The sequence below is a fragment of the Aethalodelphis obliquidens genome, unplaced genomic scaffold (assembly GCF_003676395.1).
Source record: "Aethalodelphis obliquidens isolate GAN/ISIS:26980383/991018 unplaced genomic scaffold, ASM367639v1 scaffold13, whole genome shotgun sequence".
NCBI classification, from domain to species: domain Eukaryota; kingdom Metazoa; phylum Chordata; class Mammalia; order Artiodactyla; family Delphinidae; genus Aethalodelphis; species Aethalodelphis obliquidens.
Genome location: NW_020837957.1, coordinates 32,783,252 through 32,808,910, shown reverse-complemented (window position 1 = coordinate 32,808,910; position 25,659 = coordinate 32,783,252). Strand labels below are relative to the sequence as shown.

Below are 25,659 nucleotides of genomic sequence, written 5' to 3'. Positions count from 1 at the left end.
TTTTTTCTAGCTACTGCTTCTCAGGTACCTGTTACTCTAACCTTCCTGTAGAACAGCTTTTTCAGGAACACACCATGTAGTTTTACGTTCCATGCCTTTTCTCATTCTGTTTCTTCCACCGAATACCGCCCCCCCCCCCGCCCCCGCTTTCATTCTCTCTCTGTCATAGTCATTGTTCTTTAAGACCGGATTGATTAAAAGCCACTTTCTGAAGAACACTTCCCTTGACTCTCCCCACTATAAACTTATCACTGCTTTCTTTTTGCTTCTGGAGCATTTTGTACTATCTTTTAATTTATCTCACCATATATAGCCATGATTAGGTGTTTAAATATTTGCTGCCCAACAATATGGTTATTGTGTAAAGTCATGGATCACATTCTATTCATTTTTAAAACCCTGGTGTGTGTTTGTCACATGGTAGGTACTTAGAAAATGCCTGATATGTAAATATGATGTTATTGCTGAAACAAATTAGAGTCATGTCTTTTCTTAATAGCATCTCAGTTTAGGAATGTGAGTTTAATACAAATATATATGTATACACATATATATAAAAGATTATAGAAGGTGGCAATACAGTATAAAAATTGTGTGTCTTACAAATCTTCATCTAAAACAAAATATCATTTTTTTTAAAAAAATGATATGTAGTGGTTTATATACAAAATTAAGCAAAAATATAGTTTCTTATTTGTCTTCTAAGAGAAATATACCAATGTTAATTTAGACACATGCTGTTTTCCACTATTACGTAACTTTATGGCTAGGAAGGAAAGGAAATATCAAAGAGAGTGGTGAGGTTATAAGAAGCCACATGAATAAATCTGTTGGATTATCGAAGAAGAGATAAGCATAATATTAAAAGGCAATTTGGCAGTGAAGACTCAAAATTCAGGATTTTAGCAATTTTAAGAAGTGTAGACTAGAGACGGAGAGAGACAGAATGATGACAGAAATTCTGACAGGATGACAGAAATAAAAAATCTGACCTAATGAGTAGTCAACAGATCTTTGGAGTTTTAGGGCCTTAGGAAAGTTAGTGAAATATTTCTGAATACCAACTCAGCAAAAGGTGTATATCTGTGGGATTCGGTAATTCTGGCTTATAGCTTGGGCAGCAAGTAAACAAAATACAGGTCAAAAGACTTAGTCCCCGAGAGACATGCTCCAGGTAAGGTGTTGGTGGGATGAGTATGAACACCAGCAAACAGAATGTGTAAGTGAATCCATGTCTGTTTTGAATAGCTACTTGGGCTTCAGCCCTTCATGTACATTATTAAATTCTCATGATTCTAAGGTAAGTATTATCTCATTTTCCAGATGGGAAAAGGTAGGCATAGAAAGATTAGGTGGCTTACCCAAGCCCCACAGCCTTCAAGTAGCAGTGACAGGATATAAGCCCATATTTTCTGGCCCCAAACTGTTTTCTTTTGATACACTTTCTAGAAAGGAGTTTGACCTCTCCTGTGCAGGAGACTAAAATGGCATGATGGGGCTTCCCTGGTGACGCAATGGTTGAGAGTCCACCTGCCAATGCACGGGACACGGGTTCGTGCCCCGGTCTGGGAGGATCCCACATGCCGCGGAGCGGCTGGGCCCGTGAGCCATGGCTGCTGAGCCTGCGTGTCTGGAGCCTGTGCTCTGCAACGGGAGAGGACACAACAGTGAGAGGCCCGCATACCACAAAAAAAAAAAAAAACACAAAAAAAAACAGGCATGATGAAGATAGAAATAAATGGGAACTTCAGACTGTAGTGTAGGTAGAGGCGGTCAGTTCCTAACACTTAAAAATGGAATTAAATACCTTTATTAAGGACTTTTTAATCCCAAATTAAGTCAGACTGCCAAGAAATAACAGGGTGGAGGAATTGGAAACATTCTATATCCTCATCACTTAATGTAGCTGAACATTTTGGACCAGATCAAGGTTGTCAAATATTTTACCATTTTTATTACTGTGGGTTGGGTTTCTTTCATGTTCTTCACATTACTTTTAAAATAAGCGTTTCCATGTCACTAATGAAATTTTAGGACAGGTCTCACTATTGGGTTCAAACTATGTTCCATTTATTAAAATGTTCATTTCTCTCATTAAAAAAAAATTAGACTTTAAAATTTTGGTGATCCTTTATTGACTCCCCAAACTGAAAACTGAATGGTGTTTATACTTTTTCTTAAGAATTTTACTCTCCTAGTCCCATAACATTTGAGAAACATGTGAAGAGGACATCAGACCATGGCCCTTTTATGTTAGAAGCCACTTAGAGACCACTTCATCATACACCCATACCTTTAAGATGAGAAAACTGAGGCCTGATCAGGTTAAATGATGTGATTAGGGTTATATAATTTGTTCATAACAGCATAGGAGCCAGAAGGCACTCTTTGCCCAGTGCTCTTTCAATGCAGAGGACAATTGTGGATTAGATGCTTGAATTTGTCTTCCCCTGAGAGTTTATTTTTAGGTGTCTTTGCCTCATGACTGAATCACTTCATGATGGGAAATGTCTACAATGAGATGATCAGTCAGGGGCAGGTGTTCCTTTTTCTTGGGTAGTGTATATTATGGGAATTCAGTAGTGCAGACAAAAGAAATGGTTAGTGCCAAGCTGCTTTTGGGGGCATTCATTTGGTAAGGCTATGTGGAAAATGATAATTTTTCTCCTAAAGAGGTTGTACAATTTCATCTTCTTGGAATCCACAGAGAAACTTTGTAAATATTATAAATATTTCCTCTGGAAGCAGATGTATGTAAGATGCCTATTTTTCAAGTTAGCTGCATCATAAATACTGTATTTTAATCTGAATTATAGCGCTCTAAATTACTTTTAAATATATGAAAATGGGAAAGTCTCACTAAGGCAAAAATATTCATTCCTATTTATAGTAATGTGAAGTAAATTACCTTGTAAAAATTTTAATTTTCTCAAGATAGAAATAATATAAGCCCTCAAAAACCAAGCAAGTGCATAGTCTTCTTTTTATTATTATTTTTATTCATTTATTTATTCAGCAAACATTTTTTGAGCCCCTGGTATGGCTATCTGATGGAAGTCCCAGAATAAATCTGAAGTCTCCCAGCCCTTGTTAGTCACCCTCCTGCTCACTTCCTGTTCCAGGCACCAGCATCTTCCTTCAAAACCTCCATCCTCTGAGCCTCCTGCCATCTCACAGCATTTGCACGTTTCCTTTGTCCCTTCCTCTCCTCGCTTGGGGTAACTCCTACTCATCCTTGAGATGGCAGGAAGACTTTCCTGATCCCCTGATCCCACCTCTCTATGATATTATAATCCTTCTTCATCTTCAGTGAAATGTTTGTTTGTTTAACCCTAAGCTACAGAAAGGAACTGTGTCTGTTTTGTTAGCCATTATTTTCTCATGACCTTATTCCTAACGGATGCTCCATCAGTATTTTTTGAATGAATGAATGTCTCCTGAAACCTATCAACTATTTGGGGATATAGTTAGTTTAAAAAATAATTATAGTATAGTGTGAAAAATGTGGGGATATGAAGTAAATGAATAACCTTTAAGGAGGGAAAGGAGGTAATTGAGGAAGCCTTCTCAAGAGGAGATGATACCTATTCTGCATCCTGAAGGATGCCCAAGAATTTGCCAGACGAGGAATATGAGTGAGGAGTCATCCATTTTATATTGAGGGAAAAGTAAGAGCAAAGGCAGGAAAATGGAAAGAATATGGCCTGTTTAAATAAAAATATTGCTTTTGTATCAGCACTACCAAAATCAATACTGTACCGTCGTCTTATATATAGAACTTTACCAACACCTCTTCAATAAAAAAGGATTTATGCACTCACTCTACTGGGAGAACAGATTCATATCTTCCTAGCTTGTAAAGCAATTTCCTCTCCGTGGGATTGTTCTGAAAAGTTCACCTTAAAAAAATATCAAGAAGGGAACAGGTGGGACATTTCACAGCTTGAATTAAAAGGTAGTACATAAGAAAAATTATTCTCTAAAAATATTTTTTGAAAATAAGTTTCTCTTCTTTCTCTTTCTGTTTAAAGTAGAAAATTTAGGTGTCCTATCATATGAAATGTGTTCATGTATTGGAAAAATATCCATTCTAGATGTGGGAAATAAAAGAGGCAAAAAAATTATACTCTATCAGAGGTGCTTCCCTTGACAAAGCAAAATTCATTTGCCTCCCTGCCTACTGTCACCACCCTAGGCTCCAGTACCTCTTTTCATTGGTAACATATAAATTTGCCTACACTAACTACCCAAATGCAGAATTGGTTACTAACGCAGTCTCATTAAAACTATTAATAATGAGCTAAAGAAGAGATCATTCGGAGAAATGAGGTAATGATTGCCAAGTCATTTCTAAGTTTGACCCATCATGCTTGTAGGGTATCTGTAGAGATCAGTTTATTTTTGGCTTTGGGGTGTGGCTGCTGTTTTCATTATAAACCTTATGGATGCACATAACACATCTTACATATTTTATTTCATATAATCTTTCATGGTTACACATTCTATTTTTATTCAGTATGATACCACTTCACTTCTGTATTCCACAAACTCCCTTGAAGTGGCTTGGAAGATATTCTTTTAAATGTTTTCTACTCATCATTTATTAGGCAACATTGTTGTTGGTCTTCTTCATAATTATCTTACTTGGTTTTCACAGTAACCTGTGTGGTAGTCATTATTTTACAGTTTCATCGTAACATTGCGCTTCCCATTAGCTGTGGAAAAACAGTGCTCATTTATTCCATTGCATTCTCCATTGTTCCTAGGCAGTAATGATTTACAACGGTGATTTACATCATTGAGCATTTATTATATGGCAGACATTAAGCGTTTTACATGTATTAATTTATGCAGTCCTCCCTATAGTTGTATGGTGTCTAGCCTATAGTTAGCAAGTTAGATGAGGAAGCTGGGGGCACAAAGTATTTAAGTAACTTTTCTAAGATCACAAAGCTAGTAAGTGATAGAGCTGGATTTAAGTCCAGAATCCATCAAACTATATTGTCTCTTATGGTATTGTGTTGTGATGAGTACCTACTGGCTGGTGTGTGGGTAAAAGAAGAGAGATCATTTGAAAGAGATGATGTGTTTGTGATTGAGGTGAATCTAAAAGTAATTGGGCAGAGAGCTCAATGCTACTTTCAGTAGATAGTAGCAAATACTTCCAGTTCCTCACTTTTTCTTTCTTCCTCAAGCCCTGTATTACTTGGCCTATCCACAGGGACACACCTATACACACGTAGACACACACACACACACACACACACACACACACACATCCTAGAGAAACAAATCTGTTCATTATGTCCTTAGCATTATACTAAGAAAGAGGAGGGGACAGATTGAGCAAGTATGTACATCCCTCATCTTTCCATTGCCACACCTTCGCATCATTTGAGAATGTGTATTTATTTGTCTGACTTCTCCACTGTGAGCTTCTTGAGGGCAGAACCCAAGGCTTTCTCATCTTGTTTACTCCAGAATGCAGCAGTAATCCTCAGCAAGTAACAAGTGCTCTATAGATATCTGTTGATTGAGAAAAAAGGGAAGGAAGGAAATGAATGAAAAAACGAAGGAAATGATATGTTAAGATTCCATAGACCACAAACATATATAAGTTCTATTACTTCCACTCAAATTCTTCATTTAAATTTCTTAAATTTAATGGTACTTGTGACAAACTGTGACAGCACTGTCAGTATTATAATGCATTTCACTAGAAGCATAGTCAATGGAATTTTCCAGTATTACAAAAATATATATGATGTGCCCATAGCTTTTTATTTTGCTGTTTTTAGAGTTTAAATAATATTTAGCTGTAGGCAGCTAGTTTTGATGACAATGTTCAAGATGTTATTTCTGAACATTGTGTCCTTTGGCTTCTAGGCTAATTTTTTCAAAATATTCTGATAATGATCAGACCATCATAACATTAGTTCATTTCCAAGCAGTGCTATTACCTGAAACCTTGGTCCACCTTAAGATATGAATTAAATTAAGCAGATTAAACATTTATATTCTTATCTGTTTTTCTCTCATATTCATTAATTTCCTGAAATTTCTGCATATTCTTCATGTGCGATGTCAGCATTGACTCTTAGGCATTAAACTCCCAAGTACTGAAATAGTGTCTAAGTCACTTCACACAAACCCTAGTGGGAAGTAATAGTGGTCTGGACAACATCTTTAACAGAACAATTTTGGTCTTAATTATTTTTTTGCCACAATATATAATGTTCCAAATGTTATAATTATAGTGACATTATTTTAGGCTGGTCATGATTACAGATGTTGAATATATTTTTAGTTTATCTATTTTGACTCATAGTTGTATCTGTAGGATGTTTCTAATTGCTTTTATTTTGTCTATCTGGTATTTCTACTGAAAAGATTGATCTTAGTGATTTCTGTAGGTAATTTACATATAAGAAAATGCTTTGTAAAGAATAACATGATCTGTAAGTGTTATTGCTGGGTACCTTGTAAAGCAAATGAGGAATTTTGTTAGATTGCATTTGAAGCCAGCCATATATGGCATATCTTGTATAATAATGACTATAACATACATGGTTTTCTTATATTATATCAGAAACTTTCTCAAGTTCTCTGGGGCTCCTGGCTATCATTATGAGAAATGCTGCAGAAATGAAATGATGATACCTACAGACTGGACTTTGGAGAAAGTCACACCTGGATAATAGTCCTGAATTCAGCTTTCACAACCTGTGAGGCAAGCCCTGACATCACCATACACTATTATGATTTTAGAATGAAGTAGAAGAGAAAATTGGGAATCCCAGGACTTTAGGAAATGTCTATTAACTTAATAATCACCAGGATCACAGAAATAAGCAATAAAATATTTCAAACCTAAATCAGAGAAGAAAATTTTGTGCCTTACTATCTTTAAAATGAGAATAACAACAGTATCTACTTTATCAGGTTCTTATAAAGATATAGTGAGTTAATATTTATGTCTACCTCACTGAGTGGTTATGAAGATTAAATGAGTTAATATTTATAAAACACATACAATAGAACTAGCATATAGCAACTTCTACACAAGTATTTATTAAATAAATTAAACCAAATATAAATATTTTTCACCGTACGTGTATGTTATTTACATAAGTTTGAAAGTCAATTATTAAAATAATTTTTCCCAAACATTAAAAACAATAACTGGCATATACCCAAAGTTCTGCTTGTCTTTTTCAGCTAATTTAAAATGAATCTATTTTCAAGCAGACCAACAACAAAGACAAGGGACCCAACCATTTTCTCACTGGAGGAGGAAATAGTAGAGAAACCAGAAAATCAACTGTTATAGTCCAATGTGTTAATTACTTTGATAAAGAAATCCACAGGGTGCTCTGGGAGATCAGAATGGTAAGAACCAGGGGGCTTCATGAGAGACAGCTGAGATGAATTCTGCAGCATGTTTGAAGTGCGGCTCTTCAGGCAAGGGACGAGCCTGTTGGAATAGACAGAGGTTGAAAAATGACTTGCCCTGCTCACAGAAATGCAGAGTTCTAGAGTGGGGTAGGTGTTGCAGCTGGAGCTGGAGGAGTGCAATAGGCAGGGGCCAAGTTCAAAGGTCATTATATGCCAGTTCTCCCTTTACACAGGAGAATGTCATGATCGGATACGGGTTTTTAAAAAGATCACCAGGATTGTGTAAAACACTTGAAAAAATTTGTGCTGAATACAGTTTTCTTTTACTTGGGGTAATCAACATAGATTTAACTAAGTAAAAGGAATGAATATTTAAATTTAATTTAAAGTGTGTTTAAAAACTTACTTTTAAAAAAGGAGGAGTGACATTATTTTTATGAAGTAAAACTTTCAGATAAATTTGTGTGGGCTCCACACTTGAAACTGAATACTAGTTCCAACAGGAAGAAAATTCAGATATGGCATTTGCTCTCCAAATCTGTTCTTTCAGCACCTAAAGTATTGCAATCACTGTTGCACTTACAAAGAAAAAAAAAAACTGAACAAAAATCTCTTTTACATGAAGTAAGTCCAGTATATTTTTGAGTCAACGTCTTCCAAGTAAGTTTCAGTAAATTCTCTCCTTCGCCGGCACAGAACTTAGAACATGGTGGCTTTTTAATAAATGTATTCCTACATTCCTGCTGCACTTAGATAGCTGAGATTTGGATAAATTTAAATACTATTATTGGCAAATACTGTCTTATAATTTTAAGGCCAAGTATTTTATTCAGCTGTTGTTTTAACTTAATTAATGACTCCCTCCAGCACTTGTGCTGTCACTCACTCACTCTTTTTTTTTTTTTTTTGGCCAGACCTGACCCTTTGTTCTGTTAGCTTTGTGAACCACCAGCTACTCAGAAGTATACTTCATTGTGGTCTTCCTATTAAAACCTTCAACTAGCCCCCTGTAAAACTTAAAGAGGATATGGGAGCATCGTGGGTTGGCTTTGGCCTTGTCAATTCAAATGACCAAAATGAAAATTACACAAGATAATGTGATTTTAGTTGCCAAACAACATCTAAGTCTTTTTTTTATTTTTTATACTACATGTTTTATTTACACATTGCAAAAAATTCAAATAATATAACATTGTAAAAAGTAAAATCTATCCTAAATCTTAGTCTCCATGCACTTAAGTAGGTTTACATATTTACACAAATGTTCTTTTTTTCATGATCAATATATCCCACATATCTAGGAGTTGTATTTTATTTATAAACTGTTTGACTTTGTTTCTCTCTAACATGTTTATTAGAAATCAAAGATCTGTCAATATTACTATTATTATTATATTTTTTCTGAAATTGCCTGAAAAAAGTCATAAAATATAAAGCTTTTTCAGTTTTGACATTTGCTGAAAATTTTGCTTTTAGAGCATCTATGACTAATATAAATTACCTTTTTGGGTTGCCCTTCCTAAAGGGGCTTCATTGGCGTTAAGATAAACATACAACAGGTGTTCCAAAGTTTGAAAATATAATTTGCACAGCATATGGACATGCTACGAAAAATAATTTCTTCTTTCTAAGAAGCCTGGAAGGATTCTCAGTATAAATCAAAGAGTTTATGACACTACTGGGGAAATAGTCCAGGTGAAACAAGATTATTGAGTAGTAGGAAAGCTATAATAAAAACTGTCAGTACTGTCATCTAGTTCTCCCTAAGGTCTGTAAAGGATCAAAAGTGTATTGAGCATCATGTAACAGATGTCTAGAATGTGAGGGGAACCACAGTTGTGCTGAGCAGCAATATACTGGTTTGAAAAATAATTACATATGGCTTGTTGTAGTTAAAAATGGTAGGCTAGACTATAAAATGTATTGTGAATCTTGGGTTTTTGAAAACGACTACATGCTAACTAAACGTGTAACTGATCTTTATTACGGATGTATGTCATCACATGTATATAAATGTATTCAAATTAAAATGGTATGCAAAATATAGGTATTTTCTTATTTGCAAACAGTTACCTAAGGAAATATTTTATTTGCACATAGATAGCATATTTTGTCAGGACAAAGTGCTACCCTACCCTGGAGAGTAAGAAATACTTTGTCACCATCTCACCAGGTGGCAGCAGTTGAAAAGGGGAAGGGAGAAATATGCCTTATACAGGCATTGAAAATACAGAAGTACTAGGAGATAATGTGTGGAGCAGGAATGAAGGAAAGCCTCTTTCATCGCATGGATTCTCATATTTGCTAATTGCTTTTGTTAGTTACTTACTCAACTATACATCCATAATAAAGATCAGTTTACATTTTTAGTTAGGATATATCCATTTTTCAAAAGCACAAACTTCACAGTATACTGAGTTGCCCAACCTATCATCTTTAATTTAACTGATTTTTGGGAGAAGAATATGTTTGCCTCATACTATTAGCATGAAGAAACAACCAGAAACCTCATGAGGAAAGGATTCTGTATAAATGACTTTGGGTCACTAATGAGATTGACATGTATTTTAGCAGTTTGATTCCTGAAGAAGTGCACTGACAGGAATTTTCCATAAACATTTGTGAGTAATACTGAGAACCAAAGATGGGTTATGTAGTCTCTGCCCTGGATGAACCCATAATCTTTTTTTTTTTAATGAATTACATTAGGCAACAGAATTTCTTTTCCTCTCATTCCTTTTATTCGTTCATTCCTCCTATATTATTGGGCAGGTAAAATGTACATGGTGTAGTAGCTGCTGTGTGGAATACGGAGAAACCACATATGCGTCCATAACTTGCTGTCAGTATCAAGCTCTAGTAGACTCATTGGTCCATAGTAAAATCCTACTTGTTCTTCAGTCTCCAGCATTAAGTATCTTTGTTTGAGAAGGCTTCTCTGATTTTCCTGAAGTAGAAATACTTTTTCCTTCTTCTGAAATCCCATAAGGAGAAAATGAAGATTTAAAGCATATATTTATGTTTGTCAGATATCTACTACGTTTAATGTATGTAAATAACTGTAAAACATTATACTGTGACTCTTCACTGACCCCTTTCACATTAAAGGAGAGAAAGCAATGCATAACTTTTCAGAGCATTTTGAGAGTTATAGAGAATGCCTGTTAAGTAACTAAAGAAGTACATACTATTTGGTGTAAGTGTATAATATTTAAACATTCTCACAACAAACCTCTGAAGTACAAATTATTACCTCCATTTGCATATGAGAAAACTGATCCCCAGAGAGGTTAGGTCATTTGCCTGAAGTCTTAACACCAGTACAATGAAGTCAAGAATTAAATATGGGGAATCAAGATCCAGAGCTTGTTCTCTTAACCTCTATGCTATGCTTTCTGAGGTAATACATTTAAAGGTTTTGGACAAGCAAGCACATTTGAGCACTTAGTAATTAATATTAGTGTACACATAAGTCTGGGTGTGTGCACACACACGCTCTATATATCATACCTATACGCTATGTATAATCTGGCTTGTTTATGCTGCCTATATTTAGTATAACCAAGTCTCATAAGTAACCCTATCCAGCTACATGGCTTATCACCCTCTCATTACTGCAAGAGAGAGGAATCTCTTTATCTTCTTGATAAATCTTCTTTATCTTCTTGGCCATCTTCTTCAATCCCTTTAAATACTCTCAATCCCCACCATCTTTAAGGTGGATAAAAAATGGTTTCCTGGGCTTCCCTGGTGGCGCAGTGGTTGAGAGTCCGCCTGCCGATGCAGGGGACACGGGTTCGTGCCCCGGTCCGGGAGGATCCCACGTGCCGTGGAGTGGCTGGGCCTGTGAGCCATGGCCGCTGAGGCTGTGCGTCCAGAGCCTGTGCCACGGGAGGGGCCAACACAAAAGGGGGGCCGGGCCGCGACCCCAAAAAAAAAAAAAAAAAAAAGGTTTCCTAAGAGTGTTGCCAAGCGGACCATCCCTCCAGGACATAAAGCAGGACTTTTATCTATTAGTATCTCTGGTTTTCTTGATCAAAGTATACCTCTGTTGTAGCTGCAAATGACAGGGATAAAATTATATCATAGGTTTTAGGGCCTAGATATCTACTTGGCAGAAAAAAACATTTAATAAATACTTTGATTTGTTCTGTATTCATTGACCTTAAGTGTTTCTGTGTTACTGACATGTTTTTAAAACTTGTGAATGTGTAATACTTACTTTTTTTTTTTTTGGCTGCGCCACGTGACATGTGTGATTTTAGTTCGCTGACTGGGGATTGAACCCATGCCCCCTGCGTTGGGATCACAGAGTCTTAACCCCTCGACCACCAGGGAAGTTCCCAATTACTTGTAATAGTTACAATATAATAACATTTTTTATTCCATTTCAACAATTCAATTTGTAAGTCATGATCTTGTACTCTTCAAATAAATTTATAGTAGAGAGAAATTGGAAATGGGGGCACTCTTCCTTCACTGCTGTAACCTACATTTGGCAAATAAACCTATTTTCTTTAGATTTTGGTATTGGTATTTAAATCTTGGCTTATTATTTAAAACTGCTATTTCTAGTATCTTAAAGTCCCAGTAGATTCTGAAAGCCTTAAGGACTGACCCCACTTCCTTTAATCATACTTGGTTCTCTTTTCATACCTAATTATTTCTGTCTTATGCATATATGCATGATGTGTGTTTATTTTCTTTCAACGACTTCTTGCAGTTTGTAATATATACAGATTCCATCACATTCTTCTTGTTCCACCTCTGTAAAACAAAAACTTAAAGTCCCATTGGCTCTCATAAGAAAGAGAAAAATCTAAGTTTAAGAGCAGCATTCTTCAGATACTCATGATGATACTCTCTTTGTGTAGTAAAATAGGACGATATGTTTGTTTAAAATTTTAGGAGGTAATATGTACTAAAGTCTTATGGAAGTGTTTTATTTGCTTGCAGGACAAGATGTATGCAAATTTATGGCTTCTTAGGCTGTTGAGGTTTCTGTAGCACACACAGTTTTTTCAAAAATAAGACTATGCTCAAAAAGTATCTTTCCAATAGAAGTGGCTACAGCTAAAGCTGTTTAAAGCTGTAATTGAATTAGCCTTCGAAACTGTGTAATATCATAAAACTCTAATGTTTTCATCTTGACTTGAGAAGCCTCTTGAGGAGATGATTAAGACTACCTTCCACTTTTTTTTTTTTTTTTTCTTAAACTAAAATTGGACTCTAGGAGAGAGGATACTATAGCCTTTTTCTAGCTGTGACTTCTCAACTGCTTTTTTCTCAGTCTTCAAATTACTCTGGGAAGGAGGCACTAGTGTTGTCAAGAGATGAGGTCAGTAAAACATCACCTTTTAAAATTTTGAGTTGTCTTCATACCTGAATGGGCTAGATGGGTGTAAGATGGTAAATATGTTCCAGTAGTTCCTTCAGCTGCCTTGGCCACTGGTTTCATTATGCTTCTGGGAGATTTACAGAGGCTCAATATTCTCATCTATGAAGTGGAGATAAAAGTGATCTTATTAATTTTTAAGAATCAGTTATATATGAAGATCAAAAACGAGTATTATTTTTAACTTTAAGTTCCTTCATTTAACTCAAAATATGCAAAAAGTGTAAAATGCACATTTTTAGCTATTAGTATTTGAGACAAAACAATTTTTTGACACAGACTATAGACATATTGTAGAAAAGTTTTTAACTATGTTATATTCCTAGATTCATGATCATCCAACAAAATGTTTTGAGCATTGATTGTGTGAATTGTGTACTGTTCTAAATTTTGCTTCTTTTTTTTTTTTCGGTACGCGGGCCTCTCACTGTTGTGGTGTCTCCCGTTGCGGAGCACAGGCTCCGGAAACGCAGGCTCAGCGGCCATGGCTCACGGGCCCAGCCGCTCTGCTGCATGTGGGATCCTCCCGGACCGGGGCACAAACCCGCGTCCCCTGCATCGGCAGACGGACTCTAAAACACTGCGCCACCAGGGAAGCCCTAAATTTTCCTTCTTTTGAACTATCTTGCAGCGTCCACATGTGAATGGAAATTTCTAGTGGATAAATATCTTTACTTAAAGATTGTTTTGTTGTTAACCTATAAAATCAAATAAATATTAAAAGCCTTAAAACATGAACATCGTTGGTGGGGTTAAAAGGCAGAATGGTGCACAGGATAAAAAAAATCAGTTAGGGCTTTCCTGGTGGCACAGTGGTTGAGAGTCCGCCTGCCGATGCAGGGGACGTGGGTTCGTGCCCTGGTCTGGGAAGATACCACATGCCGCGGAGCGGATGGGCCCGTGAGTCATGGCCGCTGAGCCTGCGCGTCCGGAGCCTGTGCTCCGCGACGGGAGAGGCCACAGCAGTGGGAGGCCGGCATATCGCAAAAAAAAAAAAAATTCAGTTATTGTAAATGATGTTGCCATAGCTTTCCAGCCCAGTGGAATGTAGAAACTGGGCCAAGATGCATATTAGGAATATTCAAAGTTAGTTCCAAATACCCTTGAGCTAGTAAGAACCTGTGGTGTAATCAGAAAAGCAGAGTCAGAAAGTATATAGGAAAGGCTGTTAATGGAATACTGAGAGAAGCAGAGAGAATTATTGGAAGCTGAGAATGGCTCTTGTATATTTAATGCATCAGAACATTGGATTAGTCTCATCATACTTTAAAGATGCCAACCAGCTTTCTTGGGTCCTTTTATTATGACAGAATCTGGGTTCAAGTGATGTAAGCTGTGGAACTCAGATATATGTATGACACTTCTAACCTCCATTTCTTGACTCACACACCTTCCATTCAATCTGATACTCCATTCTGCCCAGTTTCAGTAGAAATGTTGCCAAGTTGGGGAAGGATATTAGACTATATATTTGCTTACACTGGTTATAATAGGGTGGAGAAGTTAGATCCTGTACCCATTGCTACACCTGAAGTAGTTAGACCTTTCCAAATAAAGGTACTGAATATCAAAGATCTGAGGAAATACAACATGAATATTAAGAAAATATTTAAATTTTTTAATGTAAATACTGACTTGCCCAGTTTGATTATATAAGCTAACATAGATAATACATAACCTGATGAAACAGTGCTGACTGGATTGAACCAAAGTCTAGCAAAAAACCCAAAGACAATGCAATGTGAGTTTTCAAGTCTTTCAAACAGATTTGTGTGATTTTTTTAAACTGAGAAAGAAATTAATTATTATTTAAACTCATGCATTAGAAAATTCTTCAACAAGCATATGTTACTATTCCAACTGCTATGTATGCTTAACAATAAAAGAAGCAGGCATCTGTTCTCAGATGTGTGAAGAATGAAATGCTTTAGTTCATTGCTCACTATAATGTTTTTTGGTGTCATACTGTGGAGTAAAATAGGCCAGCCTCTGGGCTTCCCTGGTGGTGCAGTGGTTGAAAGTCCACTTGCCGATGCGGGGGACATGGGTTCGTGCCCCAGTCCGGGAAGATCCCACATGCCACGGAGCGGCTGGGCCCGTGAGCCATGGCCGCTGAGCCTGCGTGTCCGGAGCCTGTGCTCTGCAACGGGAGAGGCCACAGCAGTGAGAGGCCCGTGTATCGCAAAAAAAAAAAAAAGAACAAACTGTCCAGCCTCACTGATATTTGGGGAGAGGAATCATAGCTCTCTTTCCCTAGAGAAAGTTCCTGGATAAATATATCTTTAATAGTTTTTGTCCTTTAAGTAGCAGTACTAAAGTTTTCGTACATTTTTTATGGTGATGTTGAATCATGAAGGATTAACATTATTAAAGATTGTATATTTTGCTTTTAATGAAATCTGTAGTTATCCTCTCTATTAAATATAAAAATGAAAAAAGTTCATCATTGGTAAAAAATTAAGACTTTTTATTGCTTTAAAAATAATTTAACATACTCAGTATAAATGTAATTATTTGGGGATTAAAATATTACATAAATGTTTATCTGTATTAACTTTTGCCTCTTACAATGCATTTAAAAATAAACTGCACTATAAAAGAGTTACTTTGAAACATAAAAGGGGAATTAAATGACTGAGGATAAAAACAAGTGTAATTTAAATGTTACTTCTAATGAAAAATTTATGTAGGACTGTGGTTTACAATAATTGTTGACATATTCCCCTAAGTACTGTGTCTGTGATTTTTCATGGTATCAATCATTTAAAGCAATTTAGGTAATACATTCTGACATGCATTTCTGTTATTTTATTTACACCATTTGCCTACATCATTGTAATGCAGTACCTTTCTGATTTGGTACAGTAAATGCACTCTGTAATATCTATTATGGCATGGTCAAAGGATAATTTATTGTCAAATAGAAAAATAGGTCAACACTAATGTCACTTGATGATCAATCCCCCCCCAAGTTTAATAAAACATCTCCCCAGTATGCATTCCACTGCAGTGGTTGATATTTTATTAGGACTACCTGGCTATAGCAGTAGTGTAATTACTGAGCTGTCAGAGTGATAAGTGGGATTAATGGCAGCCTGATGCACTTTAGTCTGCAGAGCGCTTAGAGAATTGCAAGATGGTATTATTATCAGAGTCTGCCCATTCTGGCATATTCATGGCACCAAAGAAAAAAAGAATGCTACAATTCAGGTTTCCATTGCCCTGCCTCATTAACATTTGACATTTCCAACAGCTGTTATTTGTGAACTAGCTCAATAATAAAAGGAGAATTATTTGGTAAAGAGGCTTAATAACCACAACTAAAACTCCTTGTGTTGTCAGTGCTGTTAAGTGAATCTGTTTATGTTGAATATAAGATTTCTCTGGAAGAACAGAAAAATACACTTTGAATTAATTTGGCTCATTCATACCTGCTGACATTATAACTTTATTTTTTAATTGCCTTATTATTCAAGTTGCGTGTTAAAAAAAAGAAAAGCCGAAAGCTTGTGACTTCATTAGGGATAACCAGAATCCTCTATCTATTTATCTATATCTTTATCTATCATAACAAGTATTTCTGTTGCTTTATTCTTATGGAGTGGCAGATATTTAAAAAATTGTCAAAATGACTTTTTTACAAATCAGAAGACATTTAAGATTGCATATTATTTTATAGCTATTTTTATTTTAGCTATTTTATTTTACCACATAATAGGAAATCCTTTCAAACCACTGTTAATGTACAACATATTTATCCATGTGAAGATAACACATATAAGTATCACGTCGTTTCAACATCAAGGACCAAATAAACCATGCTTTGTTTTCTTTTTGGATTGTTGTCCTACTGATCATACTTCCAAGAAATTCTTTTTAAACTCAGTGACAGTGTTTTAGGGAAAAAAAAACCCATAAGTATAAGAAGATAGGAATTCAACTAAATTATAAATGTGAATCTAACAATGGCATTTAGTGAAATGATAGGGGAGAGGTTTAATGACTGCATTTCAGAGAGGACAATTGATTATGAAAAGCCTTCGGTACTCATTGTGTAAAATTTAATTTAAAGAGAAGGCTAAGGGCACAAACCAGAGAGAAGAGATCAGATTTAAAAACAAGATATTAATTAGGTACTGAGAAATTGGTTCAGACAATGAAGAGGACTCTCTGACTTATAAAAGAATGACAAGGAGACCGGTATTGTTTTCTTAAAGGAAATGAACCAACGTCTTTACACATGGAAGTGGATAGAAAATGAGCCAGCTAGTGATCTTTGTCACTGAGCAACGTGGGACTCATTCTCAGTGAAATTCTCAGAGAATTCTCGTCTTCTGACAGATGTGACAATGGTGTATGTTAAATTTCAGATCACCAGCTTAATTTTTCACTACTCCCACTTTCACTTTATGCCATACCAGATTCCATTAGTTCACCTACCCTCTCATGTTTTTTCTCTCCAGGCCTTGGCACGTACTGTTTTTATCCTTTGTCATTTTCTTGAGTGACCCTGCACTCCAAATCCCACCTTCATTTGCTTCCCTAATGCCCACTCATTCTTCAATCATCCCTTTAAGTGTTATTGTTCCCAATAAGCTTTGCCTGACTCTCTCCCTCCAGGACTACTGTTCCTCTTATATGCTCCCTTAGCATGCTGTTTTTACCCAAATTCACATTGACCACACTGACTACTACAAGTGCCTTTTATATGTCTGAACTTTCTCCAAACTGCAAGTTCCATGAGAGCAGGACCATGGTGGTCTTGTTCATCACTTTTATAACCTCATATCCCAGGTTCTGCCATGTAACAAGGGCTCATTAAATATTTATCAAATGAATACACAAATACGTATATGAATGTACAAATTAAAGACCATTCTAACCAGTGGTTTCAGTCCTAAGGTAGTAATTATAGAACTGTGATTCTCACTGTGTGGCTCCAACCATGTTTATCAGAATCACCTTAAAGGGGCTTTCCAAAATGCAGATTCCCAGACCAATAACTCAGACTCAGGAGGGGCTTCTCTGTGGAAATTATGACATTTATCAAGCTTCCCAGGTGGTTCTTAGGAACACTGAAGTTTGAACATGTCTCTGGTCATTTCCGCAGAAAGCAGATTCTGATATGAGATTAGTATGTGGGAAGTTTATTAGAAGATCCACACCTGTAACAAGAGTGAAGGAATCAGGATTGGACAGACATAGCTACAATAAAGGCTGCAGTAGATCCCTGCAGACCTATTCCCCAAGTGGGGGCAAGGAGACTGCGCCTCTACCTCCCCTCACTGACCTGTGATTGGAAACTGGCAGCAGCTAGAAAGGGGGCATGACCTTGGTTCAGCCTGTTCTCTTCACGTGAGGGCACAGCAGCTGGAGGAATAAATACTTCAGTCTGAAAGGGGGTAGATCTGGTCTATGCATTGAGGCATCTACTGCAAAGCCCAATTGCCATGTGAATAATGCGTAGGTTAAAAGACATCAGAAAATTGGAGGAGGGAGGGAGGGAGGGAGGGATGATGGCAGGGGAAGAAGAAGGCTGGGAGGAGAGGTGGGTGGAAAAGTGGGAGGGATGAATGGAGGAAGAAAGGAATTTACACGTGGTAAAAAGAGAGACTTTACCTTTGTGTTTGTATAATTGTGGTGTAAAAGGCATACAAAACTTTTATCATAAAAGACTCCATTCTCTAAGCATTATCACTGTTGTGAGGGATCCAAGTAAGACTGATTTAGTAAATGGATGGATGAATGATGTATCTTAAATAAGTTTGATCTTCTTAAACTCTAGGAGGAGCACCAAGAGAAAGGGCAGTTATTAGCCTCAGTGGTGCCATTTCATACACCTTAGGAGGTGTGCAAAAAGTGAAACACAAGTACTCTATGTTTATTGCTTAAAAAATTTTTGTATCTAAAAATAGTACAATTTTATTTGTTCTTAATAGACACTAACTCTGAATGGGTATAGGGTAGAGAATATATAGAATATTATCTCACTTACTTTATAGTTTCTTTAATTCAGTTATTTTATTCCCTAGATGCCTGAAATGTGCAGATGCCCCCTGTCAGAAGAGCTGTCCAACCAATCTAGATATTAAATCGTTCATCACAAGTATCTCAAACAAGGTAAATTTGGATTCAGTTCTGCAAATAAAAATTAATAACAGCCTTTGATCTTGTTCTCTATCTATTATGACCATGATTAAAGCATAAAGCTTGTCTTAGTAAATTGGGTTAAAGTATTAAAAATATGATTTCTATAGGCCTGTGAAAATGTGGCACATTTTATTAATTAGTCTCTCCCAGTTTGTGATATGATTATTGTGAAATGCGTATTCACTGTTTATTGTCTTAAAAATTAGTTCGTGTTGAAATTAGTCATTTTTTAATACAAAGCATTCACTGAATAGATTTACTCTAGCTTAGGCGTGCTAAATGCTTATAGATAGGAATGTCATTGATTATCTGAACACATTCAAATTTGTGAAGTATTTTTGTGTTTTTGTTTTTTGCGGTACGTGGGCCTCTCACTGTTGTGGCCTCTCCCATTGCGGAGCACAGGCTCTGGACGCGCAGGCTCAGCGGCCATGGCTCACGGGCCTAACCGCTCCGCGGCATGTGGGATCTTCCTGGACCGGGGCACGAACCCGTGTCCCCTGCATCGGCAGGCGGACTCTCAACACTGCGCCCCCAGGGAAGTCCGTATCTTTGTTTTAAAATGTGCTTTGGTATTAACTCTGGCACACTGAAACAAATCAAGGGAATTTGTTTAAGATTTGGAATAATTCATAGAGACTGATAGAGTTGTAACCAAAAGCCCCCAACAATTAAAAAATAGAAAACAGACTTTTATGGGCATGAGTAGAAAAAAAAGGAATTTTGATCTTTCAGTTTTTTTTTTTTTTTAAGTCAATGTAAGGCTAAGCCTAATTTTTATTCACTAAGAGAATAGTTTATTGATTGAATAATTAATTAATAGTATCTTTTGTTTGTGAAAGGAGCATTACAATCTCTTAGCCAAGTATCTTATCTTTTAACTGAGCAAAAGCTGACGTAATCTTCTCATAAGGATGTAGCGAATCCTTCCTTTCACAGGGTTTAAAACTTATGTTCTAAAATGCTGCAAAAATCCAGTAAAGTGCCCCTTCAACTACCAGGTACCTTTTAATATATAAAGATCATTTCTTAATATGTCAATGATTTAAAAAATATTGTAGGAGAAAAATTATAAATTTATATAGCTTTAGAATTTCAAAAGATTTAGAGGTTATTCCTTAGGTATAGGACATGGTATTAATCTACATGGTCAGTTTTTTTAGGATTTGAAGTCCAGGTTGAATTTTTAGATTGAACGCTTGTGAACCCAGGGAAAATTACTTATTTCTTTACCTTCATTTATGAAAGAAAGATAGCATCTGTCTTACAGGATTATGGTATAAACTAAATAATATTTGTATGTGAAAAAAATCTCTAATATGGTAATTATTCAACAAATATTTTGTTGATGTAGAATTATTAACTTCCCTATTCATTCAATATGGTAAATATTATACAAGTGATTACTTTTTTTGTAGCCGGTGTTATTCATTGAACACCTACTATGTACCAAACACAGTGACAGGTACTGGGTAAGAAAGGGTCCCTGCTATGACCTTGCCTTTTGGAAATTCATAATCTGTAAGCAAAGCCAGATACGTTAAAAAACAAAGCAACACAAAAACCTAGCCATAATTCAATATGGTTAGTGCTGCAATCCATGCAGTTCAGGAAGAGTATTCAGCATATGAAAAAGCAGGAATATGGGTGTATACACGGCATATTTGGAGAAATATAATAAATTCAGTGTAGCTAAGATGAAGCCTAGATTACATGAACAAGAGTGATGAGAAAGAGACCAGACAATTAGGTTGGGATTAGGTCGTGAAAATATTTTAATTCTATGCTCAATATTTGAGACTTAATTCTGTAGATAGTAGGAAATCATCAATGATTTATGTTTGCTTTGTAAATAAGATGAAATCTGAAAAGGGATACTAACTTTGTAGTATCCCAAACATTTATCATCACAGGATCTCTGTCTTGTATGTGAGAATGAATAATTTATGTGAAATGTGTGCATGAAATCTCATTTATTTAATAACCTCATGAGAAAAGGAGTAAAACAAAATGTCCAAAATTTGAAGTAGAAAGTGTTTTGGCTAAAATTATATCTAAGGTAGTAGTACTCTTGGCTTCATGCATGAGGAGATACTAGAATTATGATCCATGCTAGCTAAATTTTCCTTATATATTCTATAATTCAATAGTGATTTTGTGATTCTAATTAGTGTATAGCACATTCATTTAAGGTCTACAAAAGTTTATTAAAAAAAGACAAAATGGGAATAATGATATTCTTTGAAAAGTTTATAAAGTGTCTAAACAAGATTAAAATCATTTCTATTTTAGGAAAAAATGTTGTTTCATTAATTCTTTACTACCTGATGAAACATTGCACATTGCACATTGTATTTATTTAAACAGATTTCCGTATGAAGAGAAGATATTTGGAGGTATTTAATTGAAAATGTAATCTTTTGCAGACTTTTAAGGAACTCTGTTGTAAGTAGTATTTTGTTGAAGAATCATTGCACCAATCATGAAAGGTCAGAGATTCTTGTACTTTAAAGCCTGCAGCTTTTTAGCTATTTACCAGCTGTGTACAATGTAGGCTGTCGCACATTGCTCTGCCAGTGGACTTCAGATCAGGAGGGGGGTTCTTTCCAGGTTGAGAGGGTAATTGAATCACCCAACTCAATGAACCTTGTGCCTTTTTGAAAAAAGGATGTCACTTGTGTTGTATTGTGTTCGGTTTCTGTGATTCAGTGGAGTTTAGGCCAATACTTCCATTCTTTACTTTCTTACAAACTGGATTACAGCTCTAGTTTCCAAAGGTACACTCAATTCTGTCGTACCTCCTCAGTCAGTTTTTCTGCCTGTTCGTGCAGGCTGTTGTTTACAATTGTATCTCTCAGTCGGAAGTACACGTTTCAGATTAATCAAACTGTGAATACTAGGCTATATTTTTTGATAGTTTTCTTATTTTTTTCTTATTTATTTTTTTTTTTTGGTGGTACGCGGGCCTCTCACTGTTGTGGCCTCTCCCGTTGCAGAGCACAGGCTCTGGACGCACAGGCTCAGCGGCCATGGCTCACGGGCCTAGCCGCTCTGCGGCATGTGGGGTCTTCCCGGACCGGGGCACAAACCCGTGTCCCCTGCATGAGCAGGGGGACTGTCCACCACTGCGCCACCTGGGAAGCCCAATAGTTTTCTTTTGAAAAAACAGTATGCATAAGGTCAGTCTATAAATTTATTGAAAAATTGCTAAAAAATGTTTCTTGTTTCATGATGCTTTATTTCAAATAATAGTTATTTTCTCTTTCAAAATTTTATATTAAGTTGTAAAGCTTTGGTTTTTCCACAGATTTGCATATTTTACAGAATCTGTGTACTTAGATTTTGTGACTTTTATATCTAGATAGATAAATTTAATAATATACATTAGAAAAACAACTGACTAAATGACTGAATGTAAAATAAAAGACTCTTCTTTATCATAGATTCCTATTGAAAGTAACAAGAAGTCAGAGGAGCAACACAATTTAACCAGCAGAATTTATTGATAAATATTCTTGATAACAATATTTTTATTTAAATATGTTGTCTTGATATATGTGTGTGTGTGCATATGCACACACATGCACAAAGGTTACAAAGCAGAAGTGCAATCAATAGATTTAGTCCATCCTCCTTTTGGGTTTGCTTTTCAACTTCAATGGCTAAGTGGTTTATACCCTTATCAAATAAAATGTGGATCATTTTCAGAATAATTTTTTAAAATCGTAACTCTAATTACATTACACCCTTGTTCAAAAAGCTTCAGTGGCTCCCCATTGCCTAGAAACTAATGTCCCAATACATAACCTATTATGTAAACCAATTGGGCTTTCTCCACTATTATGAAAGAGAAGTAAGCAGATGAAAAAAAAGTATTAGGAAGTCCATAATTTATTACTGAGTAATTTAAAATATATGAATATTTTGGATAAATAAAACAAAATGTAGTGATGAGATTTCAGGTTTTCTTTGGTACGCAAGGCTAGTTCCCTCACTTTTATTGCCAGATGATAGTGTGAGCACCTCTATCCATCACAAGAAAACTGACAGAAATTTACCTACCTGCCATAAGATGATGTTCAAGGGAACACAGCTTTTAAAAAGTCTATGTGATGCACCAAGAGGACTGACAAGCCATTATCCTTCAGAGCTAAGTCTGCCATTTGGTTTAAATAAGTAGTTCTGAACTTGTCTGTCAGTTTCCCTTACAGTTGAGATGCCAATTTTTGAGTAATGTGAAAGATGTATTTTTTTTCTAGGACTGATTGTATTCTAAATTTTAAAACAAGCTAAATATTCTGGATCTGTGCCATTTGGGGACCTAATCTGAGTGGGTCTTGTGGCATAGACTAAGGTACTGTAATTCTAATTAGCCCTCCCTATCTCATAATGTAATAATTCTATCCTTTTAAAACTTGATCAGTAGTATTGTTAATGCTTGATTAGCCAATATTGGATTAGCTTTATTCAAATTTTTGCCTATTTTCTTCAGGTTTTTTTTCCACGTTGAGATTTCCATGGGAAATCAATTCACTTTTGCTTAGAATAAATACTTTAAATCTTTATTCAGTAAGGGTATGGTGTTGACCAACTCTTTTTGTTTCTGAAACTTTATACATTTATTAACTCTTGAAAAATAGTTTGACTATGTATAAAATTCTGGGTTGGCAGTTATTATTTTTTTTTCACCTCTCAGACAATATCATTTTAGTCTTTGGTCATGCATTGGTGCTATTGGAAAGTCACCAGCAGCCTAGTTATTGCTCATTTGAGAGTCATAATATCTTTGGAGGGGAGTTGATTTAAAGATCTTTTTATCTTTAGTGTTCAGCAGTTTTACAGTGACTTATCTAAGTCTGGATTTCATTTTATTTATTTTGCATGGTTTTCCTTGTGATTCTTGAATCTGTGGATTGATGTCTTTCATCATTTGGGGGAATTTCTCATTGTCTTTCTCCTCTCTTTATGGAGCTCTCATTAGATATATGTTAAACATTCTTACTTTAGTCTCAATGACTCAATTTATTTTTTAAACTTTCATCTCTGTGTTTTGGGGGTTACATCTTAGATCATTTTCTTCAATTCTACTTTCAGGTTTACTAATACTTTCTTAACCAATTGCAAACATGTTGTTAAAATGGTCCACTGAGTTTTGAGTTACAATTTTATCTTTCATTTCTAGGAGTCCTTTTTTTTTACATTAAAAAAAATCTGGTAGCTTTTTATTTATTTTTCAAGCCTGTCTTTAATTTTTTAAAACAGATAAAATTACTTAACTTTGTACTCTGAGAATCCCACTATCTAAAGTATTTGTGAGCCTGATTATATTGTCTGTGATGTCTACTGGCTCCACTCATAGTGTTTTGTTTCCCTGTGTGTTTAATATCTTTTTTTATTTTTATTTTTTTATTATTATTTTTTAATTCTGGTTGCTCATTTTCTTTGAGGCTTTATCTGTGGAAGTTCTTTGAGGACAGCAATGAAGATGTTTCTTTAGAAGGAATTTATATTTGCTATGTTCTCAAAGGACCTGAAAACGAAAGCCTTTTTCACCTGGTTTGATGAATGCCTTTAAGATGGTTCCACTTATTTCTCTGCTCACTGCCTTTTCATTTTTCAGTCCCTGGACATGAAAGCTCATGGATGCGTTCACAGTGACTTTTTATTTTTATTTATTTATTTTATTTTTTTTAACATCTTTATTGGGGTATAATTGCTTTACAATGGTGTGTTAGTTTCTGCTTTATAACAAAGTGAATCAGTTATACATATACATATGTTCCCATATCTCTTCCCTCTTGCGTCTCCCTCCCTCCCACCCTCCCTATCCCACCCCTCCAGGCTGTCACAAAGCACCGAGCCAATATCCCTGTGCCATGCGGCTGCTTCCCACTAGCTATCTACCTTACTACGTTTGTTAGTGTGTATATGTCCACGACTCTCTCTCGCCCCGTCACAGCTCACCCCTCCCCCTCCCCCTAACCTCAAGTCCGTTCTCTAGGAGGTCTGCGTCTTTATTCCTGCCGTACCCCTAGGTTCTTCATGACATTTTTTTTTTCTTAAATTCCATATATATGTGTTAGCATATGGTATTTGTCTTTTTCTTTCTGACTTACTTCACTGTGTATGACAGACTCTAGGTCTATCCACCTCATTACAAATAGCTCAATTTCGTTTCTTTTTATGGCTGAGTAATAGTCCATTGTATATATGTGCCACATCTTCTTTATCCATTCATCCGATGATGGGCACTTAGGTTGTTTCCATCTCCGGGCTATTGTAAATAGAGCTGCAATGAACATTTTGGTACATGACTCTTTTTGAATTTCGGTTTTCTCAGGGTATATGCCCAGTAGTGGGATTGCTGGATCATATGGTAGTTCTATTTGTAGTTTTTTAAGGAACCTCCATACTGTTCTCCATAGTGGCTGAACCAATTCACATTCCGACCAGCAGTGCAAGAGGGTTCCCTTTTCTCCACACCCTCTCCAGCATTTATTGTTTGTAGATTTTTTGATGATGGCCATTCTGACTGGTGTGAGATGATAGCTCATTGTAGTTTTGATTTGCATTTCTCTAATGATTAATGATGTTGAGCATTCTTTCATGTGTTTGTTGGCAGTCTGTATATCTTCTTTGGAGAAATGTCTATTTAGGTCTTCTGCCCATTTTTGGATTGGGTTGTTTGTTTTTTTGTTATTGAGCTGCATGAGCTGCTT

General features: G+C 35.9%; 1 protein-coding gene across 1 annotated transcript in view; it reads left to right on the top strand.

Annotated features, from left to right (window-relative positions):
• The window catches only part of DPYD (dihydropyrimidine dehydrogenase), an 811,158-nt gene that overhangs the window by 174,044 nt on the left and 611,455 nt on the right, over positions 1-25,659 (top strand). The window contains exon 4 of the mRNA XM_027114432.1: positions 18,823-18,910. Coding sequence (XP_026970233.1) covers positions 18,823-18,910 — 88 coding nt within the window. The remainder of the gene's footprint in view (positions 1-18,822; positions 18,911-25,659) is intronic.